General features: G+C 41.4%; 1 protein-coding gene across 1 annotated transcript in view; it reads right to left on the bottom strand.

Annotated features, from left to right (window-relative positions):
- The window catches only part of ST6GALNAC5 (ST6 N-acetylgalactosaminide alpha-2,6-sialyltransferase 5), a 144110-nt gene that overhangs the window by 6263 nt on the left and 123920 nt on the right, over positions 1–13927 (bottom strand). The window contains exons 3-4 of the mRNA XM_019501469.1: positions 9667–10076; positions 3633–3740 (exon numbers count right to left, since the gene is read on the bottom strand). Of these exons, the coding sequence (XP_019357014.1) occupies positions 3633–3740; positions 9667–10076 (518 nt within the window). The remainder of the gene's footprint in view (positions 1–3632; positions 3741–9666; positions 10077–13927) is intronic.

Below are 13927 nucleotides of genomic sequence, written 5' to 3'. Positions count from 1 at the left end.
GTAATATATACATTTTGAATGGTGAGTAAATTATCATGTCAAACAATGGATTTTGTGCCAGAGCTGTAAAGATTTCTAGATTATTTTGCCTCCTCTTCCTAATGTCCTACTGCTCTTGTCTCATTTCTTATCGAGGACAGTTAAAATTGTTCCAAGCACCTATTGCAACTCACTCCTGATTATACAGATCCAAATCATGCATCCCTTACTCAGGAAATACTCCCACTTAGACCAAGGAGGATGGACTAAAAGAGATGGGGTCTCATGAATATTTGCCACATGTTTGGAAATATAATGCATAATTCCACCACATACAATTAAGCAACTATAGCTACATACATTTGCAAGGAGGCAGCTGGAAGTTGGGAGTGGGAGGTGGCAAGACCATCACATTTAGATGTGGTGGCCAAAGAAATAAATTACAGCACTTCGAACACAAATTTCCAGGCAAATTATCACAGGTAGGAAATGGCTTAGCCTCCAAAAAATGGTCCTCTGTAGGAAAACAACATGCTTTTTTAACATGGCTCTGAACTGCCTCTGAAATTGGTCTGTAAAGATTTAGGGTCTTGTTATGCAATTACATTAATGGACAGAGTACACTCTGGGTGGGATGAACTCCATAGGGTCCGTGCAGAAGACAGCAAATGGTATATAGCACCATCCTCCATCACCCAGCACTCTTTTGCAACTCAGCTCAGGGAATTTGGGGATATTCTCCCTGATATTCTCCCTGATTTGACTGCCTTAAGCACCTGGTGGATGTTCTCTCTGGAGTTACTACTGCTAGAGGTAACACTAAGCCCCTGTGTCATTTCAACAGATAATACTGAGCAGCCCCAGGAGATGCAGGAACAGAAAAGGCAGCTGCTATGTTACCAAGCAAGGACCTTGGCAAGGAGGACACTTCCTCATTCTTTCGTAGGGCTGGAAGGGATCTCATGAACAGAGTCAATCTTATTTGTGCATTTATGACCATCAGATATTCACAATAATCAAATCTACAATTCTACTTCCACTGCAACTGCCAACAAAAGCTAATATTTCAGTTACATGCATAAATCACTCAATAAAACTACGGTGTGCTGGCATTAAGGATGAAACCTTTTCATTCTGTAGCACAGATTCCTTCAGCTAGAATTCTTTTCCCTGCTCTGGTTTAAAGCAATTTGGTTAATGAACTTAAGCTAATAATTTTAACAGAATCAACTATGTGATATTCATGATACCTTTGAGATGTCCTTCACATTACAGATGTGATATTAATGTAGTTCCATGACAGTGATCACCCAGACTCATTACTCAACTAATTAATACTTAAGAAATAATGGGCCACAGTTACAGTTGTAAATTTGGTGGTATGCTACCTCTGAACAGAAATAAAAATTATACTTTACAAATCCCTTATATTTAATACTGATTATTTCGCTGAATATCAAATACTGCATGCCTATCTGTATCTACCTGTATAAATATGGGAAACAGTTCTTTTTACTGCACATTTGTACCCTACCTGAACTAGATGTGTTATAAGTATACTACAGAAGCACAGCTTAGATGTCAAGATTTTTCACAGCTCATTTCTATGAATCTTTGCTATAGCAATTTATGCAGGTTATCAGTTTCAGCTAACATACTGAATCACTTTTAGTAGTTTGTTAAAATGAATGTTGCTGCCCTGTCTTTGAAAATAAGCATCATGAAGTACTTGCTAGAATATATTAGATTTTAATTAAAGAACTAAAGACAAACCAAGTGGTTCATGCTACAGTTACAAGAGCACCAGGTTCTTTTTCAAGGTGTTCTATGCGTGACCTTCCCCAGGCAAAGCCTCTGCAGTCTTACGAGGCACACTGAAGATATTTTAAATTCTGTTCATTAGGAAGCTGCATTTCCCCTTTACACAAGTAGGTAAATGAACCTTTGTGCTATAATTTGTTAATACCAGCTATAAACATTAACTATGTATATCAATAGCAGTAAATATTATTTCTTGTGTTACAATTTACTATTATGCCATTTGGCTACAATGCATTAATTCTCATGAAGGTTTTACACATGTTCAAAGAAAGACTGCCTTGCTTTACGCTGAATTAAAGCATTATAAAGATTTATAACCGATGAAGGCATAAGGAACATTTTATTTACCACTGGAATACAACCATTTCTGGGCTAGGACAAGGCAGCCATTAAAATGGGTGCCAAAAACATTATCATTTTGGAGTAGGAAGTGCACAAGGATGTCTTATCGAAGTGATATGACAGAGAAGAAGCAGGCACTGTCAGCAGGAGTTATTTATGATGCCTGAGTCAGACTGTTTCCTTCAAGAGTTCCCAATGAAATCTGGGATCCCTAGTAGGGACAATCCTTCCTTTCCTTTCCTTTCTTGTGCCCTTGTGACAAGGGATTTAGAAGAATTTGCAGATCCATTGGCATCTGACAGGGCCATGCCATGAGTGCTTCTGCTCTTACCTCAAACTTGCGACCTTTGGCCTGTCAATCACAAGTCTTAGCACTTGTGCCATACCAACCCCAAGGACCGTCCAAGTTATAACATATGTCCTCAGTGCTTTTAGGAATTGAAACAAATTTTCCCCAAGCATAACTTGGTGTTATGTTTTTGTTTTGCATTTTGTGGGATCTTTAGTTCCTACCCTGAACAACTGCAAGGCCTTTAGCAGTTGCTTTTCAAGGCTCAAGGAATTAAAAACAATAAAAGCAGCCTTGACAATGAATATAATGAGCCAAGCTCTCTCTGAAACCTTGCTGTTATTGCAAAGTTGAATGATATGTCATTATAAAACAGACTTCACTAAGATAAAAAAGTTTGCTGTGGAAACGTCAGAGAAAAACAATACTTGGAATGGGGAGTGTGCCAACTTGAGCAAGTAATGAAATGCTGTACTGAACCCCTGTTTTGTTGTAAGCCCCGAGAATATGGTCTTCGTCTTGTAAAACAGATCAATAACAGACCTTTTTTTTTCCAGCATGATACCTCTCAAGGGTTAACTCCCATTACTGGTAAATTTTCCAGAAACAACAATTATGCTCCTCCCAACCTGCCAAAACTCAGTGTGCCTGCAAAACTACATCTCTGTTTACAAAATGGGGAGCAAACACTTTTAACTATTCACTTTGCAAATTCAGATTTTGTAGGGCCAGGTTAGGGCTCTCGTGTTCCAGGCTTTTTGTGATGGGGGAAATAAGGGTCTTAATTAGGGCTGCTGAAAAGTTGAATTTAGAAACTAGACAAATTAGAGTTTCCTACCTTCACTGGTAGAAAAAATATCCCTTCAGAAGTAATTCACTTAATTTAAGACTGATATTTTCTCCTGTTTTTTCCAGATTAATTTCATGCCAATTATTGCATTACTCTTAGCTGATAAATATTCAGAGGCTAAAAGAAAGCCAAAAGATGGATTAATTCTCCCTCAGTATGAACAAAATTTTTTAATATTTTATATAACATAATTAAATGCTGTTTGTTGTTTTCAGAACCAGATCTTGGGATGTGTTAATTAATTGCTTTGAGAGGACGGCAGACATGTTTCATGGATAAAAATTAAAGATTCAGATATGTATCTACAAAGTTCACCCTTGCTGGCTAATACGCTTCCTGAATAAATCTTACCTGCAGAAATCCGGCGGCACCATGCCATAAACATTTATCCTGTCACAGAGCTCAACTGCGATACTCATCGTGAACCATCCCGTGCTAAGCCAAGTGTTGGATATCTTCCTGAAAGCAAAGACATAATTAAGTTTCCAGGGTGACAAATACTCTTGAGATATCTGAAGTAATTTCTGGGCAGTTTTTTTTCAGTCTTGGGAAAGGCAATGAAAATTAGGCAACGAAAGACTACTCATTCATCACTTAATGAGTACCTTGGTGTCCTTTCTGTCAGTGGACTAATATGTTTGTTGTCATTAATTTTGAACACTGTCACGTTAATAGTTAGCTGAACTTTTTGTTAAGTTTACCTTAATTAACTATAGACTATGTCATTCTGATCCCTTATGATTTCTGCTATACTGGAAATAATATAGCTACTTGTATTCTAGATACAAGGTACTGAGCATGGGAGTTAGGGGTACAGTCTCTAAACTGGAACTTCCCAGTCCTTAAATGCTGGAGGCAGGCTGCAAGTGAGAGAGGAACAGTGGAAAAAACCCCTGGTCTTACCCTGGTCAATCTCCCCTTTCAGCATCCACTTTTTGACACTGGATACTGGGCAAGATGGACCTATGGTCCCAGTAAATGGCAAGTCTTGTGTGTCCCACACCACCCCCATCCAGTCCCCTATGCCCTGCGGCCCCATGCTGCCTCTGCCCAACCCCATGCACCTAGGGTCAGGCCTGCACACCAGATCTAGGACACAGGACACATGGATCAGATGATAAGGCACCAAGGGCTGAATCTGGCCCACAAGCCAGGAATTAAACACCCCTGAAATAGAGCCTCATGTTGGTCCTATTTATTTCAGTGGGACCAGAAGAATCTGACCTACGGAGTTTAATATTGCCAGAATTAGTACATGCTGGATCCCAGATGTACTCCAAATGCTAAGAAAGCTAACTATGTTTCTTAACAAGAAATCTTTCCTCATTGGCTATAGCCACTGCTGTGCCTTACCTGTACCACAATGTCTCTTATCATGCCTAACCTGAGTTAGGGTTTTGGGATACCAACTAAATAGAGTTTGGGGATGAATCTAGGCCTCAGACATCCTAGTGTAAGGAAGCCTCACCTGGCTTCTTTCCTGGTTTGCTGAACATTTGCAGACTGAAAAGGGTCTTTAAAGGTGACACAGCTTAGTCTTCTCTCCAGGCCCTGTTAAATCTTGTGGTCCAAATCTAATTCCCCCATTGGTGGATAATAGCTAATTTTAGGTGTACGGGTAGCATTTTGGCATACCTGCACAGACTTTAACTCTTATGCATGTCCCCTTTCCCACACAGCACATCTTGCCCTTTGAGCATGCTCAGAAGGGAGCCACTCCAGCCACTTATGCTCTGTAGTGATCATATGCTCTCAGGAAGTTGCAGGAACTGTATGAAAGCTCCTGAAATATTAGTCGTGGGAAACAAAATAAAGCTAGACCTCTTGACAGGTGCTAGAAGAGGACAAGGACAATGAACACTATCTAGTCCAGTAACTACAGCAGGGAGTGAGCAGCACAGGATCTAGTGCTGTGTTGATCTAGAGCTCCCTCACCCAGGGGAGAGCTGAACCTACAGTCTCCTATTCTTAATAAAGTACTCTAGCCACCAGCCCACTGGCTAAACTCTATAAGCACACTTTCCGTCCCCGCTGTAGAAATTGCCCCACTGAGCAGCTAAGAAAGAACGATGTTTGGAGTGATGTGGCATGGAAGCTTGAAGGACCGTGGCTCAGAAAGACTGGCCTTGCCCAAAGCAGGTAGGGGCCTTCGGTTCCTGCTACTTCAGGGGCCACAATCTAGGGTCTTCTCTGTTCTGGTGCAGTAGCTACCTCCCTGAGCCACACTCCTAACTTCCTGCTCTTCGGGCCCTACATATTGTCCCCTCTTGAAGAGGTGGAGGGTGCCACTACGGTGTGTAGCATATGGCCTGGTGGTCAGAGCCCCTTGCTAGGAAGTGGGAGATAGATGTTTAAAGCCCCTTCAGCTTGTACGCTCATTGACTAATGAGCATAAGACCTACACATACACTAATCACTGGTCTCTTGGGCTAAAAGGTGAGAGGGAACTCTTTTGTAACTAATACTGAGTTATGCACAATCCTCAGAGGTGGGAGGAAGGTGCTAAACTTACCCCAAAAGCCAATGACGTGGCCATGCTCTTCCTTTGGACCCATAAGTGTTGTGCTCTTGGCTACCCAGTGGGCCAGGAAATGTGGAAGAATCCCTCCCCCAGTGTAATCCATAGCTTGGTGGTCAAAGCACTTTGCTGACAAGCAGAGATGAGCGTTCAAATCCCTTCAGGACCTAGGACTCAGGTCTCCAACTTCCTGGACAGGTGCTCCTGCTAAAAGTATCACTACCAGCAGACGGCCGGTGTACTTCATACAGTGGTTAGCTATACTAGTTCAGATACATGCTGCCCTTTGAATCCTGACATAATGAAAGCACCTCCTTCACAGCCCTGAGTGAGACCCCTAAGTTTTGAAGAGCAGCAGGAATTCAGACACACCCTCTGTTTCCTATTGCAACCTGTAGGCACCTTTCTACAGAGTAAGAGGTGATCTGGGTCACTCCTGGGAAACATCTAGGTCTCACTGTAGTCCTGTACAGTCTCAGTGCCTAACCTGTTGCTTCAGATCACCCTCCTGGGTCAGATGCTTCCATTTTATTGCAGCCCCTAAAGAAGGTGAGCTAGAATCTCAGCCTGAACTCCTCAGGGTTAACATTGCTCTCTCACTATCCATCTATATGCAGCACCTAACACAATGGGGCCCTGATCTCAGTTGGAGTATGATGGATAACAGTAATAAAATGTAATTTCCAGATCAGCAGTGACGAGGTGGAGAGGGAAGGGACAAGAACTCATAGAGAAGGATTGCTTTTGAGATGCGAGAGGTTTAGGCAAGATCCCCTCCCCACCCCCAAGCATCTAGTCTGCTCAGAACACCCAGCTGGGCTTGGCCATTTTAGGTTAGACAATTATTTTGCTAGTTACTCTGACACAGTTTCAATAAATAGGAAAATAATGGGCTATAACAAACTAATTGATAAGGCAAACAATGGAAATAAAGAAGTTAAATGTGAAAACTTGAACAAGCACCATTCTAGCTTCCTTAACTGCTTCAAATGCCAACACTACAAGATGACAGTGTAGAAACAGGGTTACATTGTCTTGCCTTTTCACAGAATATTTCAACAAGATTCGAACAAAAGAATATCTACTGTTTTTACACCTAATCAGCTGTAATGAAAGAATATGAAGAGCTGTCATGTGCTTATTAGGGAGAATTATCAGATATTCTTTTATATGATGAACTAACACACTGTGCTGATAATTCTGTAGTGCACACTAAATTACAATTAAAGGCCTTTATGCTCCACCAAAATCTCATTTATAATCTCTGTGGAAATATTCTTCCTGCAGTTATTTCATTTATGCTTCCTTTATCTAATTACAGTAATATTGGTTCTGAATCATATTTTCTTAATGTCCCCATATTCAATTATAAAGTTATTTCAAGTACAGTTACTTTGCAATATCAACTATATTACTCTGGAGTCTTTGTCATTCACCAGACTACTTAATTGGTGATGTTTTTTGGAAGGGTTTCCTTTAGTTTTTAAATCTGCCCTTTTTATAACCATTATGAATACACAATTACTCCTTTTCTTGTAACAGCAAAAGCAGACTATATGCCTTGATTATTGCAACCTTGCAATTAGATTTGTTCCCTTCCTCCACCATCACCATTTTTCTGTAGACAATCTGTAGAAAAGTGTTCAGTAAAAGAAAAATTATAATAGAGAACATTCTAGGTTGTTCAATGTTTTTCCTGCCCCCACAGCTCTGTAAATTGTCTTTTTCTACAAATTTCTTGTACTCATGTTTCCTTTCATCTTCCTTTCTTTTTACTGTGCTGCCTATTCATTTATTTTCATCTCTCGTTTTAATCTTCTTAGTCCTTCAAGTATGTCATACGTGCCCTCCGAAGGAGCATTTCTTTAAAGGAATATTTCTGCTACAGCGCAGTGTGTACAGTCTTCTATCCAACAGAGCCTGTTTGTAAGACTGAATTGCATAAGGATCTAAGTGCCCTTGATTCGTATTGGGACTTGACTTTATTCAGGACTGGGCCTAAAATACACTTAGTTATAGTGTAATTAAAATCTAAACTTCCCTCTGTGCCTTTCAGGAGACGGTTCGTCCGAAGGCCATTGCAGAAGTGCGAAGCCCTGACCTCACTGCACAGCTTCATATGGCTTGCTCAAATCACTCCCACGTACAGGAGCAGTAACTACATACCTGATGCTCCCACCACAAGTTTTATAGGCTGAAATCAGAAAAGATTGTATCTCCCCCTCCATTGTAACTCCCCCTCCCCTTCTTTGCTCTGGGTGAACAGATTAGGAGAAAGAAGTGACTTCACTATGCTGGTAGTATCCCTGCTGCTATCACTCCTCACAACCGTAGATGGGGCGGAAAGGGGGAAAGAGTCCCTACCACCACATCCCAGGAAAAGTTGAGGGGACTTTACTACATGGTTAATGTTTGTAGAGCAATGGTGCACACAGACCTCTGCATCATGGTGGGCTGCCAGGCCAGGATCAATGCTTTGTAATCGCATGAGGCCCTGAGCACCTTCATCATGTTTTCAATTAAATGTTAGCTGGTGGGGATGCATGGCGGTTCATGAGAAACTCACAGGGTTGACAGTGATCCTTTGCTTCAGAGGCAATAAAGATAGAGACAGTGTGGGAGGGACAAGCCTTGGGGGGCAGGATGGATTCAGATACCTTAGAGGGCTGCTAACTATGGCAAGGGTGGTTAGGGTTAGAAGACTTCCTGCTGCTTTGTTCTTGTGATCCTCCACCTTGTAGGCTGGACTCATAAAGGGCGGGCATGGAGAACTTCACTCAACTTCACTATTATTTTCTTACTTGTATTATGGCAGACCCAAGGAGCCCTGATGGGCCACAGTCATGTTGTCCCAGGCTAGGAACAAACACAGAGCCAGGAGATGGTCCTTTCATCCAACAAAGTGCAATAGTCTCCTATGGAGGAGCTCTGGTTGTGTCCTGGAGCCTGAAAGACTGAAAGGCATGTCCCCCCACAACACCATGTCCAGGCTTGGGCTTGGACTCTGGATGCAGTTTATGGTTGAGTAAACGACACTTCCTCATGACTTACAGCATCGTAAACTCAGCTCTTCATTTGTATTAAGTGGGGACCCTTATACTGCTTTTAATTATGCCTATTTAATATATAAAAGCATTCATTTATTTAAAATAATACATTTGGAGCTTTTTCCTTTAGAAAATAGCTTAAATACCCATTTTTTACATTATATATAACAAAGTTCTTGCATTGCATTGGGTCACTTATTAAAAATGTGATTTGTAAGTCTGTAAATAACAGACACTTTCATAAAGATGTAACTATCATAACAACTCCCCTTTTCCCAGCTGGAAATGTAAGATGAGCTATTCAGAAGCATCTAATGTATGAATAATGTGTATTTGTTTTACAAGAAGCTTTACAGCTGCAATGTTCCAAGAATGCTTAAATTCAATAAACAGCCATTATAATTCACAGAACAGTGGCATTTCCTCTATAGGAAAGCATAACCTATCAATTTTGATTTTTCAAAACCAGTAAAAAACTGCTTTCAGGTATATTCCCCCAAAGTGAGATTTAACCACCATTTCTACCTCTCTGTTGTTTGTTTCTGTAAAGTTCTTACTTGGTTGCATATCGCCTGTTCCATTTTTATATTAAAATTTGATGCGGAAATATTCAATACGTATTATTTGGATGTACATTTTTTACTTGAGTTACAAAGAGTAAGTGTTATTTGGCATGTAAAATCATATTACAACTGATAAGACAAGCACATTTAATGGGTGCAACGTTCCCTTTGATTTGATCTGAAGCTGATAAAAACAAACTACATTGTCCTTCAGCTGTAGAAATTGCCTTCAAATGTACCTGTGTAGGTTTTCTCACCTGTCTTTGCCAGTTTCCCGCTTGAAGAGGTCATCAAACTGAAGCATCTTGTGCCGAGAAATCATATATACTTTTAACTGAGGTAGTATTTGGTTCATCAGTTGCAGATTATTGTAAACCAAACCTTTTCCATCTCTCCTCATGTAGCTGCTGGGACCCCAGAAGATAAACACAGTACCTTGGCTCATATTTAACAGTTCATTGCGATTTCGTAGAATTCTCTGGATACTAGAGTGCGCAATGACTCGAAGGCTAGTTTTGTTTCCAACATCTTTTCCATAACCTCGAGTGGGCGCATCATTCATTCGTATGACACACTCAGTCTGGTCAATTTTGTTGCCCTGTTTGCTTCCCAGGAGGTGTCCAGAACTGGTTACTAGCGCACAACTCTTGCAGTGCATTTTTAAAGGCTGCAAAATATACATATAACTTCAAATCAATTACATTTTTCCATTTCGTAGAAAATGAACAAACCAATATTAATACATTTGAGTGTAGAGATCATAAAACACTCTAGAAATACCTCTCACAGCTGTCCTGCCAGGTATCTAAACCCAGTTTATATACCCATTTGACAGACAGGAAGCTGAGGCACTGCCTGGTTACATGCTAGATCTACAAAGGGACTTGACTGCTTATTACAGCAGGCCTCTAAGTCCAAAATGTCAGCCCTCTGCTCAGTTGCTGCTTAACCCTGAAAGTGCCTGAAGTCTGTAGGCACTGAAGTGTCCAACCATAAATTTCCTTACGTGCCTCAAGTTCCTCTCAGCCTCTCTAGTGCCTACAGGGCTCAGTCTGGTAGGTGTTCCCAGGACCTTCCTAATGGCTCCAGCTCTGCACAGACAATGGGGTTGGGGGTGTAAGGACTGGAATCCAGGCTCCTCGCAAAGAATATAGTAACCATTAAACTACAGAATCCAGCACAATCTCTCTTCTTCTCCCTGGCCCGATTAATATTCCTTGTCTTCAGTGCATAGAGTTATTCACAAACTGAGAATTAGTGCTTTGAACTTTCTCTAGATTGTTTTTCAAACAAGTCATCTTCAAAAGATGTGGGGGGACGTGGGCACACTAGAAGGAAGAAACAGGCTACAATCTGACCTAGACAGGTTACAAGGATGGGTGCATGAGAATAGGATGGGTTTCAGCACAGGCAAGTGCAAGGTGATGCACCTGGGGAGGAACAACCGGCACCATACCTACAGGTTGGGGAACTCCCCTGTTGTCAGCACGGAGGCGGAAAAGGATCTTGGAGTCAATGTTGACTCCAAGATGAACATGGGTCGGCAGTGTGGGGAGGCAGTTAGGAAGGCCAACCGTACCTTGTCATGCATCCACAGATGCATTTCAGGCGGGTCAAAAGAGGTGATCCTCCCCCTTTATGCGGCACTGGTCAGGCCGCAGTTGGAGTACTGTGTCCAGTTCTGGGCACCACACTTCAAGAGGGATGTGGACAGCATGGAGAGGGTCCAGAGGAGGGCCACTCGCATGATCAGGGGACAGCAGGGCAGGCCCTATGAGGAGAGGCTACGGGACCTGAACCTGTTCAGCCTCCAAAAGAGAAGGCTGAGGGGGGATCTTGTGGCCTGTTATAAACTAGTCAGGGGGGATCAGCAGGCATTGGGGGAGTCACTGTTCCCCCGAGCACCGCCAGGAGTGACCAGGAATAACGGTCACAAGCTGGCAGAGGGTAGGTTTAGGTTAGACATCAGGAGGCGCTATTTCACGGTCAGGGCGGCTAGGGTCTGGAACCAACTTCCAAGAGAGGTGGTGCAGGCTCCTACCCTGGGGGTTTTTAAGAGGAGGTTAGATGAACACCTTGCTGGGGTTGTTTGACCCCCAGTACTCTTTCCTGCCATGGCAGGGGGTCGGACTAGATGATCTGCTCAGGGCCCTTCCGACCCTAGAAACTATGAAACTATGAAAAGATATACAGTAAAAAAAGAGAAAGGAAATGTCCATATAATGTGTGCTAATAAGGCAAGATAAGAGAGAAAGGGAAACAAACTTAGATGAAAATTAAAAATACCTTCTAAAACAGATTAAGAGACAATTCTGCCATTAGTAGAGGTATGTAAATATATTTTAGCTGTTGATTAACATGAGAATAAAGGAGGAGAAATACAGAAAGCTCATGATAATGGAATACATGGCATCTATCAGGATGCACCAAGTTCCTATTTGTGGGACAGTGAACCAAGAGGTAAAGACAGTTTCATGATGTGGCCATGAAGTGGATTTTAGAGAACAACGATGCCTTGCAATATCACTCACGTTTTAAAGAACAGTTCTAAATTATCTCTCTTCTGTGTGTATCTCCTTCAACTTACTGTACTACTTTTGGTCCTTTGTTTCTAAGACTTCTGGCAGACATTACACTTAAGACAACCAGTTAATTGTAACTTTAATAGTAACCTGGCCCCATGTTCATGCAATTAGTGGTGTGATAAAATGGGAAATAAGACAAAAAATGATTCCACAAAAAATGTGTAATAATTTTGTAGCTGGTTTCTTTTGTGTCCTAAATTAAACATGTGACAGGATCCCTGCCATGCAGCCTTATGCTGACTGCATGGCAGGATTTTGGGACAGGTCCCTGTGTGGCCTAGGGTTGGTTGTCAGTCTTGGCCCTGGGATTGCACCAGAGTCTCAAACTCCCCTAGTACGATTCTGGTGCTGAGATTACAATTGGCAGATTGTTGGTCTCAGCCTGGGACTCCACCAGAGTCTCCAACCGGTTCCAATGTGGTCCTGGAACCGAGACTGACAACCAGCTAATTGTCAGTCCCACCCCCAGGACACACCAGTTCACTGGGCACCCGGCTTTCTACTTGCTGGTGGGGGCTGGGGTCATGACCCCGGGCTCCCTACACTGGCAAATAGTAATGGTGCAAGTAGAATCTGATCCCAAAATGATGTGTCCTCCCATGGCAAGAGACACAACTGCTGGGATCATTGCTGGGATCACTGCACCAGTAACATGTGCAGTGGCCAAAGGACATAATCCTGGCCTTACATTGTCCCACCTCTTCCTCTATGTTTCTGCAAGGAAACTAAATACACCTATGTAGCAAGATCTCTGGCCCAAGATGCTAAGAGCAGAAAAAAGTATTTTGGTCTAGGAAAAATGTTTCTGGACCTTCATCTATGAGAATTTCCATCAGATTCCCAAGGTCCAGTGTGAGGTCTTTCTATTTTGGTCTGTATAACACTAAAAAGACAATTATACATCTTTCTGGATTTTTCTTTGCAAGTTCTTCTGGGCATTGAGCACAATTTGGTTCCTTTATTTAAATCTTGTACAAGAGCTCAGATACTCTATCTGAAAATAGGTATTCTAGAGTTCAATAAATAAATTCTATTAACTACATCTTAAATTTTTGCAAGAAGTAAGCAAATTCTCTAGGCATTGAAGTATCAGTTAGGAACTAATTTACCCTTGTAACCACAGAGCTGTACAAAACAGCACTGAAAACAAATGCATTTTTTGAATGGTGAAAGAAAATTCACAGTAAGTGGGGCCAATAAAATGACAATAATGTTAACTGTAACATTACATTTGACAACTATACATAGGAACACTGTGTAAAATACTGATTCATTAATGGAGTGAAAGCCATTGTTTCAGAACTAAGATTGCAAATGATTTTTTATTTAAAGCCAAATTTCAGCCCCATCTTTTACATGCCTCATTTCAAAAAATATTTTTTTTCTACCAAATATTTGATGCAGTTCAGACAAAGTGACCCTTAATTTTAAGACTTTAAGAATAAAGCTGCTGAATATCGTTTTAGGTTTCTACTGGTCTGTTACTTCTTAGAAAGAAGTAAAAAAAAAAGGAGGAGGAAGAACTTGAAAGGGAGAGAGAAGCAACTGGAATCACCCTTTGTTGAAGCATTGCGCCAGGAACAAAAATGGTGCTGATTAAACTCAAATGACCAAAGTCACTACAAAATTCTTTGGCATCTCTACCAAGGAATATCAGCTCTGGTGTTATTAGTGTAGCTCATTATGTAAATGCTGTGCACCTTCAAGGCCTATTTAAGAATCCATTAAAATCAATTCTATTTAATTATATGTTTTAAACCAACACATGTATAAGTGTCTTCCTGAACTAGGTCCTAACAAGGTAAGGCAGTGATGTAGCTGTGATGGTCCCAAATTATGCAGGAAGCAAAGATTTATTAGAGGGCTAGCTTTTATGGGACGACCTGTGTAGCTGCGATAGAATTAGACAAGCTTTTGAATGCAAGACATTCTT

This window comes from Gavialis gangeticus, unplaced genomic scaffold (genome assembly GCF_001723915.1).
Source record: "Gavialis gangeticus isolate Ggan-Ray unplaced genomic scaffold, GavGan_comp1, whole genome shotgun sequence".
Taxonomy (NCBI): domain Eukaryota; kingdom Metazoa; phylum Chordata; order Crocodylia; family Gavialidae; genus Gavialis; species Gavialis gangeticus.
This window is presented reverse-complemented; position numbering and strand designations above follow the sequence as displayed.